Below are 15,434 nucleotides of genomic sequence, written 5' to 3'. Positions count from 1 at the left end.
ATTCAAATTCTTGAAATATATAAAGATATCAACAGTTGAAATACACTGTAAGTTATGAACAATTCTCTGACTTATGGAGAATTTGAATTCTAAATACAGTTCCAGAAAAAGAGAATATCTGTTTTGATTTAAAATCCAAGATGGAAGAGAACTTTTTATAGGATTCAGAAACAGATACGTTATATTGCGAGAGTTAATAATTCACATTATTTTACCAAAGTGATCATCATGTCTGATGTTGTCGATACTGATATCAAAGTTCCGGAGGTAGATGTATCGACTGCTTCTGATCAAGAAAAGACATATGCGTAAGTATATATATACTTTTATTTCATTTAGACAAACAGTAGAAAAAACTTTGGTTGTGTTTTTTTTGTTTCTTTTTCTCTTATAAAATAATTCACCGATTGTCAAGCAGTATATATGTTGCCATGCCCTCTGCTCGCAAATGTGCATGTACACCGCAGTTTGTTGTAAAAATGTCATAGCACACACAATACAAAATGCAAAGTCACATGCAGTACCCATATTGTTTGATAGACTGAGCTGATCCGCCAATTTGGACAAGAAAGAGTGTGATATTTTATCCCACCTCTGGCAAGTCACTAGGAATTTGATTGGTCGAGAAGGACATGACATGGTCTTGTATTGGATAGCTACTGACATAATATCATTAGTCACACATTTTGTTAGCGACCTAATATGGAAAAATATTGGGTCAAAAGGAACATTGTTTTAGGGGAGTTTAGGCATTAAGTATTCATCTTTATTTGTAAACTTTTTATTCAAACGACTTCTCAATAAACAATTTATTCAGAATAACGATATTGTTTGGTTGAAGGGCCTGTATGATGCTCAGAGATGAAGGGATACCAGTTTGTTTAAATGAATGATCTTGACCTTCATTGAAGGTCTTTCCAGGGGTCAAATTGGTGAAAATCTTTTTCAGATATCAGACCCTTTAAAGCATCATGCTGTATGAAGCACTTCTCCAGTGTAATTTTTGTGAAATAAGTTTTTATGACAAACAACTAACGACTTCAAAGTATTTCTGCTTCAATAGTCAACAACTTGATAGTTACCTCCCTTTGATTATAGATCCACAGTGGTTGAGTGGTTAAGGTGTCTGACATTCTACCACAAGCCCTCCACCACTGGGTCACAGTGGTTGAGTGGTTAAGGTGTCTGACATTCTACCACTAGCCTTACATATCTGGGTCACAGTGGCTGAATGGTTAAGGTGTCTGACATTTTACAACTAGCCCTCCACCTCTGGGTTATGGTGGCTAAATGGTTAGGGTGTCTGACATTTAATTACTAGCCCTCCACCTCTAGATCATTGTGGTAGAGTGATAAATGTGACATTTGAATTAGCCTTGATAACTAAGAACATCTCTTATCATAAACCTTGTTATTTGTTAGTCTGTAGGTTGGTGATGTTCTTAGGGAACTCTTACTTTTCTCCACCATCAAATATTTAAGACTGTTAAGTTAAGTCGACGTCTTTGCAATGTGCATGACCAAAATCTATTATTAACGCATACAATTTGTTGTCATTTGATAAAAAGAAGAAAAAAAACCTATTCTTTATCTTTTGTTCATCTGTTAATAAAATACGTCAATACCATCATGCAATAATCTGTTTCACTGCAATAATTTCATAATTACTTCCGTTCGGCATGGATGGCGATAATAAGCTTTCGTTCTACAGTTATTGATGTGGACAAAATCAATTACTGCCATTGGGCAGACGAAATTGATATGTAGTTTTTATTTCTTAAATAATTAGCAAAAAATCTTCATAAATCTGCATTTCTAGCGTAATCGGTATTAAAGTAGGAAAAAATTATGGTTAAACTAAAGATATATCTATAACTATAGTTATTTAAGTCAATTCTATTGACGTCATTGGCAGAGTGAGACATCACCGCTTAAGTTGGTACAGTATACAAGCAGTTAGCTGATCGTGTTTAAATTTGATGGAAGACCGATTTGTCAGAACTTTTTTTTATATTTAGGGAGGACATATTAAAGTTTGGTTGCTATGATATGACATGTGTAAATTAAGCAATTACAGATTTGTCAGAAGTTTGTGGATATTCAAAATTTAGGGATGGTATATATATCAAAGTTTGGTTGTCATATTGTGATGTTTAGATTGCGCAATACCCCAGTACTCATCAAATTAACTTCAAAGGAGAAGGTACGTTAAGACTCGAATATGGCCTCAAAATTAATTCTCCAGTAAAGAACAACATATTTTGCCATATAACAGCTGAATACATTTGCTAACACATTACATCTCGAAAATATCCTGCATGTGCCAATTATGTTCACTATGACGTCATCAACGTGCAGTTTCCCGCCATTTTTCACAAAAATCCTTGAAAAATCATACTTTTTGAGTGGTTTTCTCTAAAAAATGAATGTGGCCACCTTTGTGGAGCAGAAAGAGATTTTCACACGTTGTGTATCGTGTATTTACGCATATCCATGCAAAATGTAAAGTTGCTCCAAGGTGGCGGCCAAATCCATTTCAAGCCTTTACTAACCTAAATATGATGAATTTCTAGCAAAATTTGGCGAGAAGAGGAAAATCATCAATTTGATGACGTCATAGGTGGGACACATCGTGTACATGGTTATAAAAAATTATGTTTTGATGAATGGCAAGTATGAGGGTATTTATTGATATGAAATTGATGGGGATCAGAGTTAATTTTTTTCGGCCTGACTGGTCCTATCATATCTACTCCTTTAAGCCCAATAATTCTGATTTCATGAGTTTATACTTTAGTTTTGTTTGTTTATAATGTAATGAACTTTTCAATGTCTATCTCTGAAACGATTAAATATTCTTGTTTTTGATAAACCTTCAAAACTTGAAGATGAAAACTAAGAAGAACTTAGATGTTTTAATAATGTTAATGATATTTCTCTAGTGCCAACCATACAATTTTAAATCAATGACAATCAACTCAAATTGAGCCATTGACAATTAACACAACTTGAATCATTGACAGCCAACACAACTTGAATCATTGACAATTAATTAAAACAACTGAACCATTGACAATTAACACATCTTTGTAAACATTCAAAAATAAACAAAGCTACAGCCATTGACAATGTATTTTTACCGGGTGATTGTGAGAACTTGTGTCATGTACAACTCCTTATTGAAACTGACGAAGGCCACATAGATTTTCACACACACACCAGATTGCAGATGACTTTCAGGAACATATTAGCATTGACGTCATTGTCCTATTTCCAAATAGGATATTGATTAGGTTTTTACTTTCTCTTCTATTTTTATGTTCTCTTCGCCCCCAACTAAAAACCTGTATAATCAATCACTCTGCAGTTGTAACCAACATAATCTTTATCACATAGAAAAAATGGAATCACAGTTTAAATTTCCAACCATTTCAACATTTTTAATTCATCAAATGAATAAATGGTTGCAAATTGAATGCATCATTAATTTCTTTTGTGGTTTGGTTAAAATTGCAAGTCCCAACATATGATTTCTAGCAGTCTCTAGGTTGTATGTTCAAGTTCCAGGGAGAGGGGGGGGGGGGTGTTGCCAGGTACCTCAGACTGCTGGTTGACGGTTTTCCTCTGGGTACTTTGGCTTTCCTTCAAAAACAAACCTGGAACTTCCCTTAATAATCCTGGCTGCTCATTAATAGGATGTATAGTTTTTTATGTACAAGCAAAGTAGAAAGGAGAAATGAAAGAGAATATTTAATATTCCATATATAATTCATAAACAATATCTACATCAGTATTTTATACTGATGATGATGCTTATATATTCACTTGTGAAGTTAACAAAATGAGCTTGTGTAAAATATTTATATTACTTCTTCAAAACAACCGACAGCGAAATGAGCATCGTGAATATTTTATGGAATGGTTGTTTCCTTTGTGAACGAGTCTGCAAGTAATTCCATCAAGGAGTTGCTTGGATTAATGAAGTAGGATTCCTTTGTTTTGTGGAATGGTTTAACTCACCGAAAAACATCAGAACAATTTTACAAGAATGTAGAAACAAAAGAGCCAGGATTGCTTCTATGTTTATCAGAAGTTGTGGTATTCAACCAGTTTTTTTTCGTGTTCTATCCTGTAAATAGCTCAATGCTACGGTGTAAAATATCAGAATGGTATATATGTATACAGGAAAGTTTGGAGTAAACCTTGGAGAGATTGTACTTCCCTTGTTAACTCTGTAAACATTCAGCTGCGATAAGAAAGGCCATGCTTATAAATTTTCATCTTTATCTTCCAACGGATGGTGTTGCTTTACAAATGTGAAAAGTATTTTTAGACTGTAAAATCGACTACTGAGTTGGCCATGATCAGCTTTGACCGTAATTAGCTTAAAACAATATTCAAATTGAGAATTACAGTCTCGAATAATGAGCTTATAAGGGATTCCCAAGGATTGAATGTCTGTGACCAGAAAAAATGAGCCGTGCTCGTGCAAAGTAAACTACAATATTGAAATTGGTTCTACAGTGTCCTTGCGGATAGCAGGAGAATAATTTTTACTGCCCCTATCTCGGCTTCGGTAATTTCAGCTCATTTAGGGCACACATGTCTAATATATAGGAAATGGAAACTGTATAACCTTGAGGACTTTAACTATTTACAGCCACTGTGATATATGAGTGTGGTTTTACTTTATAAGCCCAGTGCTACATAGTCTAAGCTTCAGGAAGGATAATTTAGAGGCAGAGAAAAATTCTTAGTGGATGTTTCTACAGGTTTTGTAAAAGCCAGTATATTTCTTCCAAGCTAAAACAGAACTATAAAAGTAAAGAAAATCTTAAATGTGAAAGGGCAAGTGCATTCTAAAGATAGTGTGGGATTTACATCTAGGATTAATACCTGCATGTACATGTGGATTATATGGATTATGATATAACTTTCGTAGTTCCAGTTGAAGAAATTAAAAGAGGTATATTGCATCTGTTTGTAAAAAAGTTTGACTTTTGAACTATATAATTTGCCAAACTTTTGAGACAATTTTATCAAAAAACTGTGACATTTTCAAAAAATATTGGATGATATTTATTTGAGAATGGCTACCATGGAAAGTGTTAGCAGTACCTGAATGCAAAAAGCAGACGGTCATTTTTAGATATTGATTTGTCTAATTCTAACACGTCAATTAGAGACTAATTGCTGTGATATTAACATACAAGGATTTGATATCGGTGTAAATTTTCACTGACATTAATATAGTCATTGATTTCATCAATGAAACAGACATTCCATTCAAGCCAAACTGTGGTGAACAATTGTGATAACCTGATTGTGTGAGAAAAACTGTGCTAAAAAACAGATCACCAAATTACTCTTGGATATTTTTTTGTTTGTGCGAAAAAGTTTCTGACCACAGATAAACTTTATCCTTGTGGCTAGTACATCCTTGTCGGACTGTCATTATGGCCGGAGATGAGTTAGAGGTAGAAGGACTACTTCCACCAACGGCCAGGTTTGTCTCAAATGTAACTTTTTAACACCCTCCCTAGTTTACTCCCACCCCACACCTTGAAACCCCTTTCGATAATTACACCCACACGTCATTTTGAACCCTCATCCCACCCCTAAAAACCCCAATTCTCTTACTCTGACCACACCCCAACCCACCCTACCCCACCCCACCCCTTAACCCCTTCCTTACCTCTATACCCACACCCACCCCTTAACTCATTTCTGTCAGCTCCACCCACCCCACCGTACCCCTAAAACCCTTTAAACCCCACCTCAACCCTTTAACCCCTTAATTTCCATCACACACCCCACCCCACATCATCAATCAGCTCACTTTAAAATGCAAAGGACTGGCCGCTGAAGTACTCTTTCATTCTAATTCTTATATTCTATTGACATCTACTTTAAGCATGTTTTTTTTTTTAGAAAGGAGTAGTCACTCGGACTGGCTTGATTCACCACTCAAGTCCGAAATACTAAAATACTGTGATCACTAAAATTTGGCTTGATAATTTTTCATCTCTGTGAAATGTCAGGTACTAATGTTTCAAACTAGGGGGAGATAATCTAGTTAGCTGAGAAATTCTTATCAACAGCAATACCATTTTTAAACTTGTTTAAGAAAATTAAGTCCTTCAAAAGATGCATTAAACAGATAACGGCTGTAGGTTGATAAGTTTTTTTATTCCTTTATGAAATCTGAATTAATAATTCACCTTAACCAGAGACAATATTTCACTGATAAAATTTTCGCAATCATATTACAAGTAGCATTATTTCCTGCAAAACGAAAATAACGGCTATATGGTACCATGTACATACAATATTAATTACTGCTTTTTAAACTTCTGACTCCAACCAATGAACTGTCCATATACCATCTCTTACAAATATAGCTAATATTGTTATATTTACTGGACAGGGAATGAGTTCAGTCTAGCCACGCTAGTATTTCTTGTGTAAAGCTATCGTGTTTTATAAGAAATAATGAATTTGGCTTCATGTTCTCATCCGGAGATTCCTAGATCACAAATTACTAGAATTAAGACTTCAATTTAAAACTGTCTTTGAGTCTAATGTATATATCATGTTACCTGATTCGATCTTATTTATTAACGTAGATTAATATTTCGACTAAATAACTAAAAAACTATATACATGTTTCTGTTTAGGGTAAATTAGTGTGTCTTGTCAGCCAATGAAATTTTAAATTCGCTATTAGTATGTTTACCTGTATATTTGCGTTATATATGAAGCTATTTATAGTTCTCGAGAATCTTTTGGAGTAATTACATGCTTACAATTAATGGAATTATTTTTAATTGGTACATGTGTACTCCAACTTTCAGGATTTGATTACAATACGTTGCTATAACGGTTTAGTTTTGGTATTATTGATTATAATTATGAAAACATCATAAACATTGACAAGAAAATATGTTGTTATTACAGAACTTAGCTACAAATCAGCTCAAATTGTAAACAAGTTGTTCTTGACACAAGAGCTTGATTTTGGAGAGGTTGAAATATATTCTGGGATTGATTATGTATGAGCTATACATGTCTATTGTATATTGGACCAGAACTGTTCTTAATGAAGCTTTTCCATATCACAGCTGTATATACTATACAGTATATATATATAGACCATAATTATCTTATCTAATATTCATCACTAACACCTGAGTAATTTCAAACAAAATTCCGTTATCAAATTATAGAGAGACAATAAGCCATTGTTTTGCTAACTTCGAGCTGGTTTTAAAGCCAATACATTGATGTTCATGCTATCATGACCTTTAGATTATAGGAGTAACGCCTGGATAAGGTCATTAGCTGAGGAGCGCTGCTTATTTTTGTCCTTCCTACGGGAAGTGGCGTGATGACGTCTTAACGCTATTTTTATGGTATAATTCTATTCTATATTGAAAACTCGACGCCCACCTTTTTAGAATTGGTAACAAGAGGAAGTCTTATTGCAATACTTCACAGAAACCTAAATTTGGATAAGGTTCCAACAATAGTTCTGCTAAGTATAAGGTACTGTGTACCATAAACTGTTTCATGTGGAATCAGCGAACATTTTGAAAATTTTTATCAATATACATCTTTTATCAGGTCAGTAGACATTTTGTCTAGAAATATGCATCCATATCTCTTCATTATCAATATTGATATTATATCTTTTTATTATCTCATTATTTTTTCATGGATTCCATTTATCAATAATAGCAATTTTTATGAGAAAAAGAGATAATTAGAGAGATTCCAATATTTAGCAAGTTTTGTTAAGCTTTCTTTGGCAAATGTATTTTATACTGCTAATAGTTATCTAATGAAAATATACAATTAATAACAGCATTATTTTATTTCGAGTAGAAAAAAAAGGTATTTGAGATTCCAATATTTGGAGAGTTTTGGTAAGCTTTTTTTGATGAATGTATTTTACTGCAAAAGCTTGTCTTATGGAAGTATACAAGGTGTTTGGATCACCAAAGTTCCTGAAGAAAAATCACCAAACTGCTGCAATGTTGGCAATGCATTATTTCCTCTGAGACATGTGGTGCATGTTGTAATGTATTTGAATGGTCCAAACGACCTTTACAACTTAAGAGATAAAGCCGTAAAAAAGAAAGTCAAACACATTAATCATTCTCTTATATTGGACCACCACAGCCAACTAATTGAAAGCTTTAAATATATTTGACCCTATAAGTGCACAGGACACTTAAAAATTGAAATTAATATAAGGGGACGCTAAATAATTAAAAATCAAATTTAGATTAACCTTTCAAAAATTATTGCACATAGTAAGACAAGTCATTAATTTGCAAAAGAAATCAAACAAAGACACCTACTAAGTTGTCATATTTCAGTCAGTATTTATTTCAATGGGAGTGAAATTAAGGTCTAATAGAGTTCAGGACGCTTACAGAGATGGGGGTAGGTCAGATACGGTAGCTATCATTTGGTCAAAATATACAATGTCTATGGACCTAATACATAATTTACGAACAAGGCTTACTGAAAGATACCTGGAGATGGAAATAAAAATGAAATATGATACAATGTATTACAAAAGTGTTTTGAAGGAAATGAATAAAAAGGTATGAAGGCAGTAATCTTTTTGCAATCTAAAATTGGGGTAAGATACATAAAATGGAATTTCCTGTTACAGATTTAATTTTTTAAAGTTTTTAATTGGCAATTAATATAGTGATTTATTATCGGCTGCAATAAATCTAGATCAGATACTACGATAAGTTTAAGCAGCAAGAGCCCAAACTATCAATTAACTCATTCATCCCTGAAATTTCATAATGAACTGGTCTAGTCTTTGATTTAGAAGAGGCCAAATGTATCTTCAGGGGTGATTAAATGATCTTTCTACATACAGCCTAGATGCACTGTAGTTGAGCAAGGAAGTGTGTTCATGGTAATAATGAAATTCAAAATTTATCTTTTAGCATTATATCTTTCAGAGAAAATAATCTCAGACCGTAATTGCAATATCGCATGTTGGACATTTGATTTGATGTATAAAATAGTTTCTTGTGAATGAGAGATTGCAATATATACTGTGCTAGCTATTTTAATCTATTTAATAACGCTAAAACATAAGTACATTTACACCAAAATAAATGCACTCACAGCATAAATGTAGTAAAATTTCTTTATTTGTCGCAAAGAAAAAAAAGATTATTTTTCTGTTTCACACATAAACTAGATTGATATAGGTGATCAGATTTTCCCTACATTTTATGGTGCTGTATATTCAAGATGTCCCGACATATTACCACAAGCCCTCCACCTCTGGGTCTCAAGTTCAAATACTATTTGGGCAGTTACCAGGCACAGATAGGCTGGTTAGTGGTTTTTCTCACGAGTACTCTGGCTTTCCTCCACCAACAAACCTGGCAGTCCTTAAACGTTCTTGACTGTTAATAGGACGTTAAACTAAATAAACTCCATCACCACCAACACCAAGGAAAAAAAACAGAGAGTTATGAAGGCTCTCGCGGTATGGTGTTACAGGTCAGAGGCCATTACATAGCACTGATTTTGTGGTTCTACCAAGTCATGTCTCGGTTTAGGAGAGATTGAACTACACCGCAAGTCTTGTCCTAATCAAGTTTGATGTGATTGGACGCCATTTGGAAATTTGATTACAGATTATTTCCACATTGGGACAAGTCACAAGGGAGTATGCCTGTTTCATTCTATTTTGTATTAACGTTAGGTACACAGGGACTTGTCACAAGGGAAAATGCCTGTATCATTCTATTTTTTTTGTATTAATGTTAGGTACACAGGGACTTGTCACATGGGAACATGCCTGTATCATTCTATTTTGTATTAACTATTAAGAGACGTACACAGGGACTTGTCACAAGGGAGAGTGTCACGTATCATTCTATTTTGTATTAACGTTAGGTACACAGGGACTTGTCACAGGGAACATGCCTTTATCATCATTCTATTTTGTATTAACATTAGGTACACAGGGACTTGTCACATGGGAGTATGCCTGTATCATTCTATTTTGTATTAACGTTAGGTACACAGGGACTTGTCACATGGGAACATGCCTGTATCATTCTATTTTGTATTAATGTTAGGTACACAGGGACTTGTCACATGGGAACATGCCTGTATCATTCTATTTTGTATTAATGTTAGATACACAGGGACTTGTCACATGGGAGTATGTCTGTATCATTCTATTTTATATTACCGCTTTGTAACACAGGGATTTGTGACAAGGGAGCATATCTGCTTCATTCTTTTTGTATCAACATTATCTACACATACATATTCATTGTAGGAATTTTAATTGCCTTATAGTGCTGAATGCTTGTCTCTTTGAAGAGTTAAAAGGGCCTGCATGGAAACCTTTATAGTAAAGTCAAAACCTAGGTGTTAAAAGGCTGATAGTTCGAATTCATTACAACTTTGATGATGGAAAGCCTGGAGAGTAAAGTTTTAGGGGTCACAAGGTTTTCATATTTTAACTGGTATATGAGTGGAATGTCTTAAAGGCTTGTCCAGTATCCAGAACATTAGGAAATGGCTGAAGAGTCTGGCTAATGGTGCAATTACTGTAGTTAACATCAAAAGGCAGTAACATAGGGGAGGAGCAGGTCTCTGGTTGTACAGGTAGTCTCTGGTGGTGCAGGGGGGGGGGGGCTCGAAGTAGAATCGTTAGAAGAGAGGCTTGTGTTAGGAGTGGTGAAGGGGAAGGGCTTATGTTAGAAGAGGGGAGAGGGCTTGTTTTAAGGCTTAGGGAGGAGGGCTTATGTTAGGAGTTTGGGGAGGTGGCTTGTGTTAGGAGTGGTAGACGGGGAGGGCTCATTTTTAGAATGGGGAGAAGGGAGCTTGTGTTAGAAATGGGGAGAGGAGAGCTTGTGTTAGGAATGGGGAGAGGGTCCGAGCTTGTGTTAAGAATTGGGAAAGGGGAGCTTGTGTTAGAAGTTATAGGGAGTAATTAGTTTTATAAAGGTTATTGCCCTTTTTGGTTCACCTTTTACACTATATATTGATATGTGGTAATTCTGTGCGGAAAACATGTAATTTATATAATTATATATTTCTATCTACACACATAGATTGTATTCAGATGGGGTTAATGACATCTTTCATACCAAATGCACATCATAAATAGAACATATATATATATATAGTTCTGACCATAAAATGTCCAGATTTAATAAAAACATGAAATAGAAAATGTGTTCTCCACGCTTTTGCTATTGCTCTGAAATTCAGAGTGTTGTCTTTAAAGGAACAAGACATACATATTCATTAAACACTTTTTTGTGGTCCAAATTTCATTTGAAAATGACATTAATTAAATGATAATGCACAGAAATTTTGTGAAATAATGACTCCTACATGTAAATCAACGCCTGAAATGTACTGCTGGTGTCGATTTCACAGACTCTGATTAGGATTTCGTCTCTCACCAACCAGTTAATGACTATAATACAGGAATGAAACTATTGAATTATTGATTTAAAGTACCAACTGTAGTTCTAAAACTTCCAAGCATATGTTTAAAAAAAAGTCAACTTTTGTTTCACCTTAACCATGAGCTATGAAACATGGTTTAGTTTTGGTATGATCAGTTTAACGTCCTATTTACAGTCAGGGTCATTTCAGGATGTGTTAGGTTTGTTGGTGGAGGAAAGCCGGAGTACCTAGAGAAAAACCACCGACCTGTGGTTTGTACCTGGCAACTGCCTCATATGGGATTTGAACTCGCAACCAAGAGGTGTTGGGGCTTGTGGTAATATGTCAGGACATCTTAACCACACACCGTGACCATCATGATGAATTTCAAATTTTTGGACCTTTGAATATGAACCTGTCTGTCAAATGATGATTCAACTCTATTGACACTGTTGTTAATTGGTTTATTAACGATCATGGTAATTTAAGGATGTACAAGGTTAAGAAAGTACCGGAGGGAAGCCAAAGTACCCAGAGAAAAACCATACCTAACCTACATAATGAACAGTCAACTTTGAATGGCAACTGGCCCACAGGATAGGTTTCAAACTGGTAACCCTCTGCAAAGAAGAAGAGGGCTTAGTGGTATATTATATTACTTTAACATTTGCTCCATTAGGGATTTTGAGAAGACAGGGATAGGAAAGAGTAGGGGGGCATCAGATTAAAGGGGGGCGGCTGTTAATTGCCTGGTCAGAATAAGTGTGTAAATTTACACACTTTCATAATATATGTGTTATATCACATTACCAATTAAATGTTACCAATTAAATGTATACAATGTATGCAGTTAAGCAATTATATTGATGCAATATAAATATTCAACAGCTGATAAGATTTCATCCCAGCTGCAATATATATATATATATATATATATCTAATTCTGACACTTTAAAGAGTGAATTGAATATATAACAAAGTTGTATATATATAACTGTATATACGAGCTAAGTATATGAGAACTGATCAAGTGCTATCTCTAAGATACTTGAGACTGGGGAGGAAGATCTAAGAGAGAGATATATGTATACACCATTGTCGGAGATCTATATTGATCAGACTTGTCTGTCCACATTCATCAATCCTCGTTTCTTGTTTCCCAGAGCCTGCCCCATGTTTCCTGTCCATTCACAATCTGATTTGTGACCAATCAAAATTGACATCTCGTACAATGCTATTTATAGAAATATCTGGTGGTTTATTGGGTTTTCTCATTAAACTCTGATTTGTAACCCTGGAGTTTTGGCTTGATCTACTTTATCTTATTATTAAGAATGATATTGAAGTGTCTTACAAGAAATCAGTTTATTGTCAATGCGTCTTAATAAGAAATAGGTAAAGTGTCAATGTATCTTTAATACATAAAATAGGTATTGTGTCAATGTGTCTCACAAGAAATCAGTTTAGTGTCAATGTGTCTTACAAGAAATCAGTATAGTGTCATAGTGTATCACAGGAAATAGGTATAGTGTCAATGTGTCCTCCAAAAATCATTTGAGTGTCAATGTGTCTTACAAGAAATCAGTACAATGTCAATGTGTCATACAAGAAATCAGTATAGTGTCTATGTGTCCATAGGTAAAGTGCCAATGTATCTTTAATACATAAAATATGTATTGTGTCAATGTGTCTCACAAGAAATCAGTTTAGTGTCAATGTGTCTTACAAGAAATCAGTATATGTGTCAATGTGTCTCACAGGAAATAGGTATAGTGTCAATGTGTCCTCCAAAATGTCAATGTGTCTTACAAGAAATCAGTACAATGTCTATGTGTCATACAAGAAATCAGTATAGTGTCAATGTGTCTTACAAGAAATCAGTATATTATCAAATTAATGTGTCTAACAGGAAATCAGTATTGTGTCAATGTGTCTTACAAGAAATCAGTATAGTGTCAATGTGTCTCACAAGAAATCAGTATAATGTCAATGTGTCTTACAAGAAATCAGTATGATGTCAATGTGTCTTACAAGAAATCAGTACAGTGTCAATGTGTCTCACAAGAAATCAGTATGGTGTCAATGTGTCTTACAAGAAATTAAGATATTAAATGATAACGTGCCATCACATAGTTGTACAAGAAATCAATATGTTTCATTTGTCTACAGGAAAAATGATATGATATAAGGAAAATATGTCAAACAAAATCTTGTGTGTATAAGAATGTCAGAATATGGCTTCTCTAGATCAGCCATGATATGGGGATATTGCCTTACCAGAAATCAGCTGAGAGTTATTAGGGCCCCGCATCGAGATGCGGGTGCCCTATAGTAATCAGGTTGTCCGTCCGTCTGTCTGTCCGTCCGTCCGTCTGTCCGTTTTTTTTCTTTTGCACATTAATGATGGAAGGGAGTGGAGTATTTTCCCCATATTTTACATGATGATTCCCCATCCATCCTAGATCTGCTTGGTAATTTTTCAGGCTGAAATTAAATTAAAAAATCGGCCATCTTGGATTTTAACATTTAAAAAAATCACAATGTTGTTGCTCTTAACTGATAAACATTTTGTTATAACACTATGATGCAAAGTTGTTCAGAATTAAACAAGGAGTTGACTGTCCAAAGGTAAGGTCATGGGCCAAGGTTACTAAGTCAAAGGTCAAGGTCAAATTTATTTGAGTTTATTGTATGCTCTTAATGTAATGTTAGCTTGGAATCAGGATTCAAGTTAAATACTTGGAAGACTTTTTCCAAAGAATTATAATAATGTACCATCATCGGTTTCCCAATTAATGTTGACATTAATTATTTATTAGCAACATATAGCTAACACAGAAGAATTCGTTGTCAAAATACTACTTTTCCACTTTAAGCACGTCAGACACATAGCGGGGCCCTTTCTGACGTGTCAGTGTTCTAGTTAAAATCTGTTTTAAATCGCTGCAGCGTGGTTTCAGTGTGTCTTAATAGTGGAAACATGTCTTACCAGGAAGTTTTATGTCAATTTGTCCCTTCACCACATTATGTCATAGCTAGCGTATGTAAATTAAAATATAAATTATCTTACAAGAAATAAGTAACGCTCCAATGTGTCTTTGACAGTAAAGGGATATTTGTTTAAGGTGTTTAAACTGTGCATACACATTATAATCATCAAGATTCTGTATGTAGTATCTTATATATACCACCATAGCATTATTTGCTATAAGGTCTGTATCATTAGATGTTCACTTCCCTCGGGACATGATTGAATGTGTCTAACCCGATACCTGGAGATTAACATTGTCTTTAGACAGAGCTTGTGGGGCTTTAAGAATCTTAGGAAAAGGAGAGCAGCTAAGTATCAACAGAAGCCTGTTGTGGAGATTTTATAGAGCTCTTCTCCAGTGTCCAGGCTTCCCCTGTGTGTGTATAGCTGTGGAGCTAGTGTTCCATCGACACATTCACTGTTATAATGGAATAGTGGAGGGCTACCCTTCCAACATCACTGTAGGTTCTACAGCAATATAGGGGTCTTCCTATACATATATATACATCAACTCTGCATGGATTTATGATATCAGATACCCCGGAGTGTTTCCAAAGGAGTTAGGTTATCCCTTGGTGTTAAAGGAAACATCTGGAATTGGTGTCTCCGGTGGGAAAAAAATCAGGACTCCTGGATAATCTACTGGGAGTCTGCGTCAGGATATCTATAACTTGTTGACATTCTTGCATTTTTGCGGTGTTGGCTGCGGATTATTAATTCCTGTAGGAATTTACCGTTTCCGAATGATGAACTCATCATGATGCAAAACGGAAAAATAATGTGTGACTATAATAATTCCACTGCCGGGTAAGTATAGACATTGAGTATATAAAGATAATACACTATATAATACTTTAAAGCTGTTTATCTATCGTATATCTACATACCTCATACACCATACCTAAGACATTTATTAAAATCCTTTCGAAAGCGTCCGTGAGAATAATAT

The 15,434-nt window shown here is 34.7% G+C and overlaps 1 protein-coding gene across 6 annotated transcripts in view; it reads left to right on the top strand.

The window, feature by feature from the left end:
* The window catches only part of LOC138330356 (tumor protein p53-inducible protein 11-like), a 166,480-nt gene that overhangs the window by 113,747 nt on the left and 37,299 nt on the right, over positions 1–15,434 (top strand). Inside the window, exon 1 of one of the 6 annotated variants that reach the window (XM_069277933.1) lies at positions 5,317–5,506. The exons of 4 other annotated variants lie outside the window; for them this stretch is intronic. In XM_069277933.1, coding sequence (XP_069134034.1) covers positions 5,457–5,506 — 50 coding nt within the window. In that variant the 5' untranslated portion in view covers positions 5,317–5,456. Of the gene's footprint in view, positions 1–5,316; positions 5,507–14,830; positions 15,293–15,434 lie in introns of those variants that run through there. One more of the 6 variants, XM_069277932.1, reaches the window with a different exon arrangement.

The sequence above is a fragment of the Argopecten irradians genome, chromosome 8 (assembly GCF_041381155.1).
Source record: "Argopecten irradians isolate NY chromosome 8, Ai_NY, whole genome shotgun sequence".
Classification (NCBI taxonomy): Eukaryota; Metazoa; Mollusca; class Bivalvia; order Pectinida; family Pectinidae; genus Argopecten; species Argopecten irradians.
The sequence above is the reverse complement of the archived record's forward strand: the minus strand, read 5'-3'. Positions and strand labels throughout refer to the sequence as shown.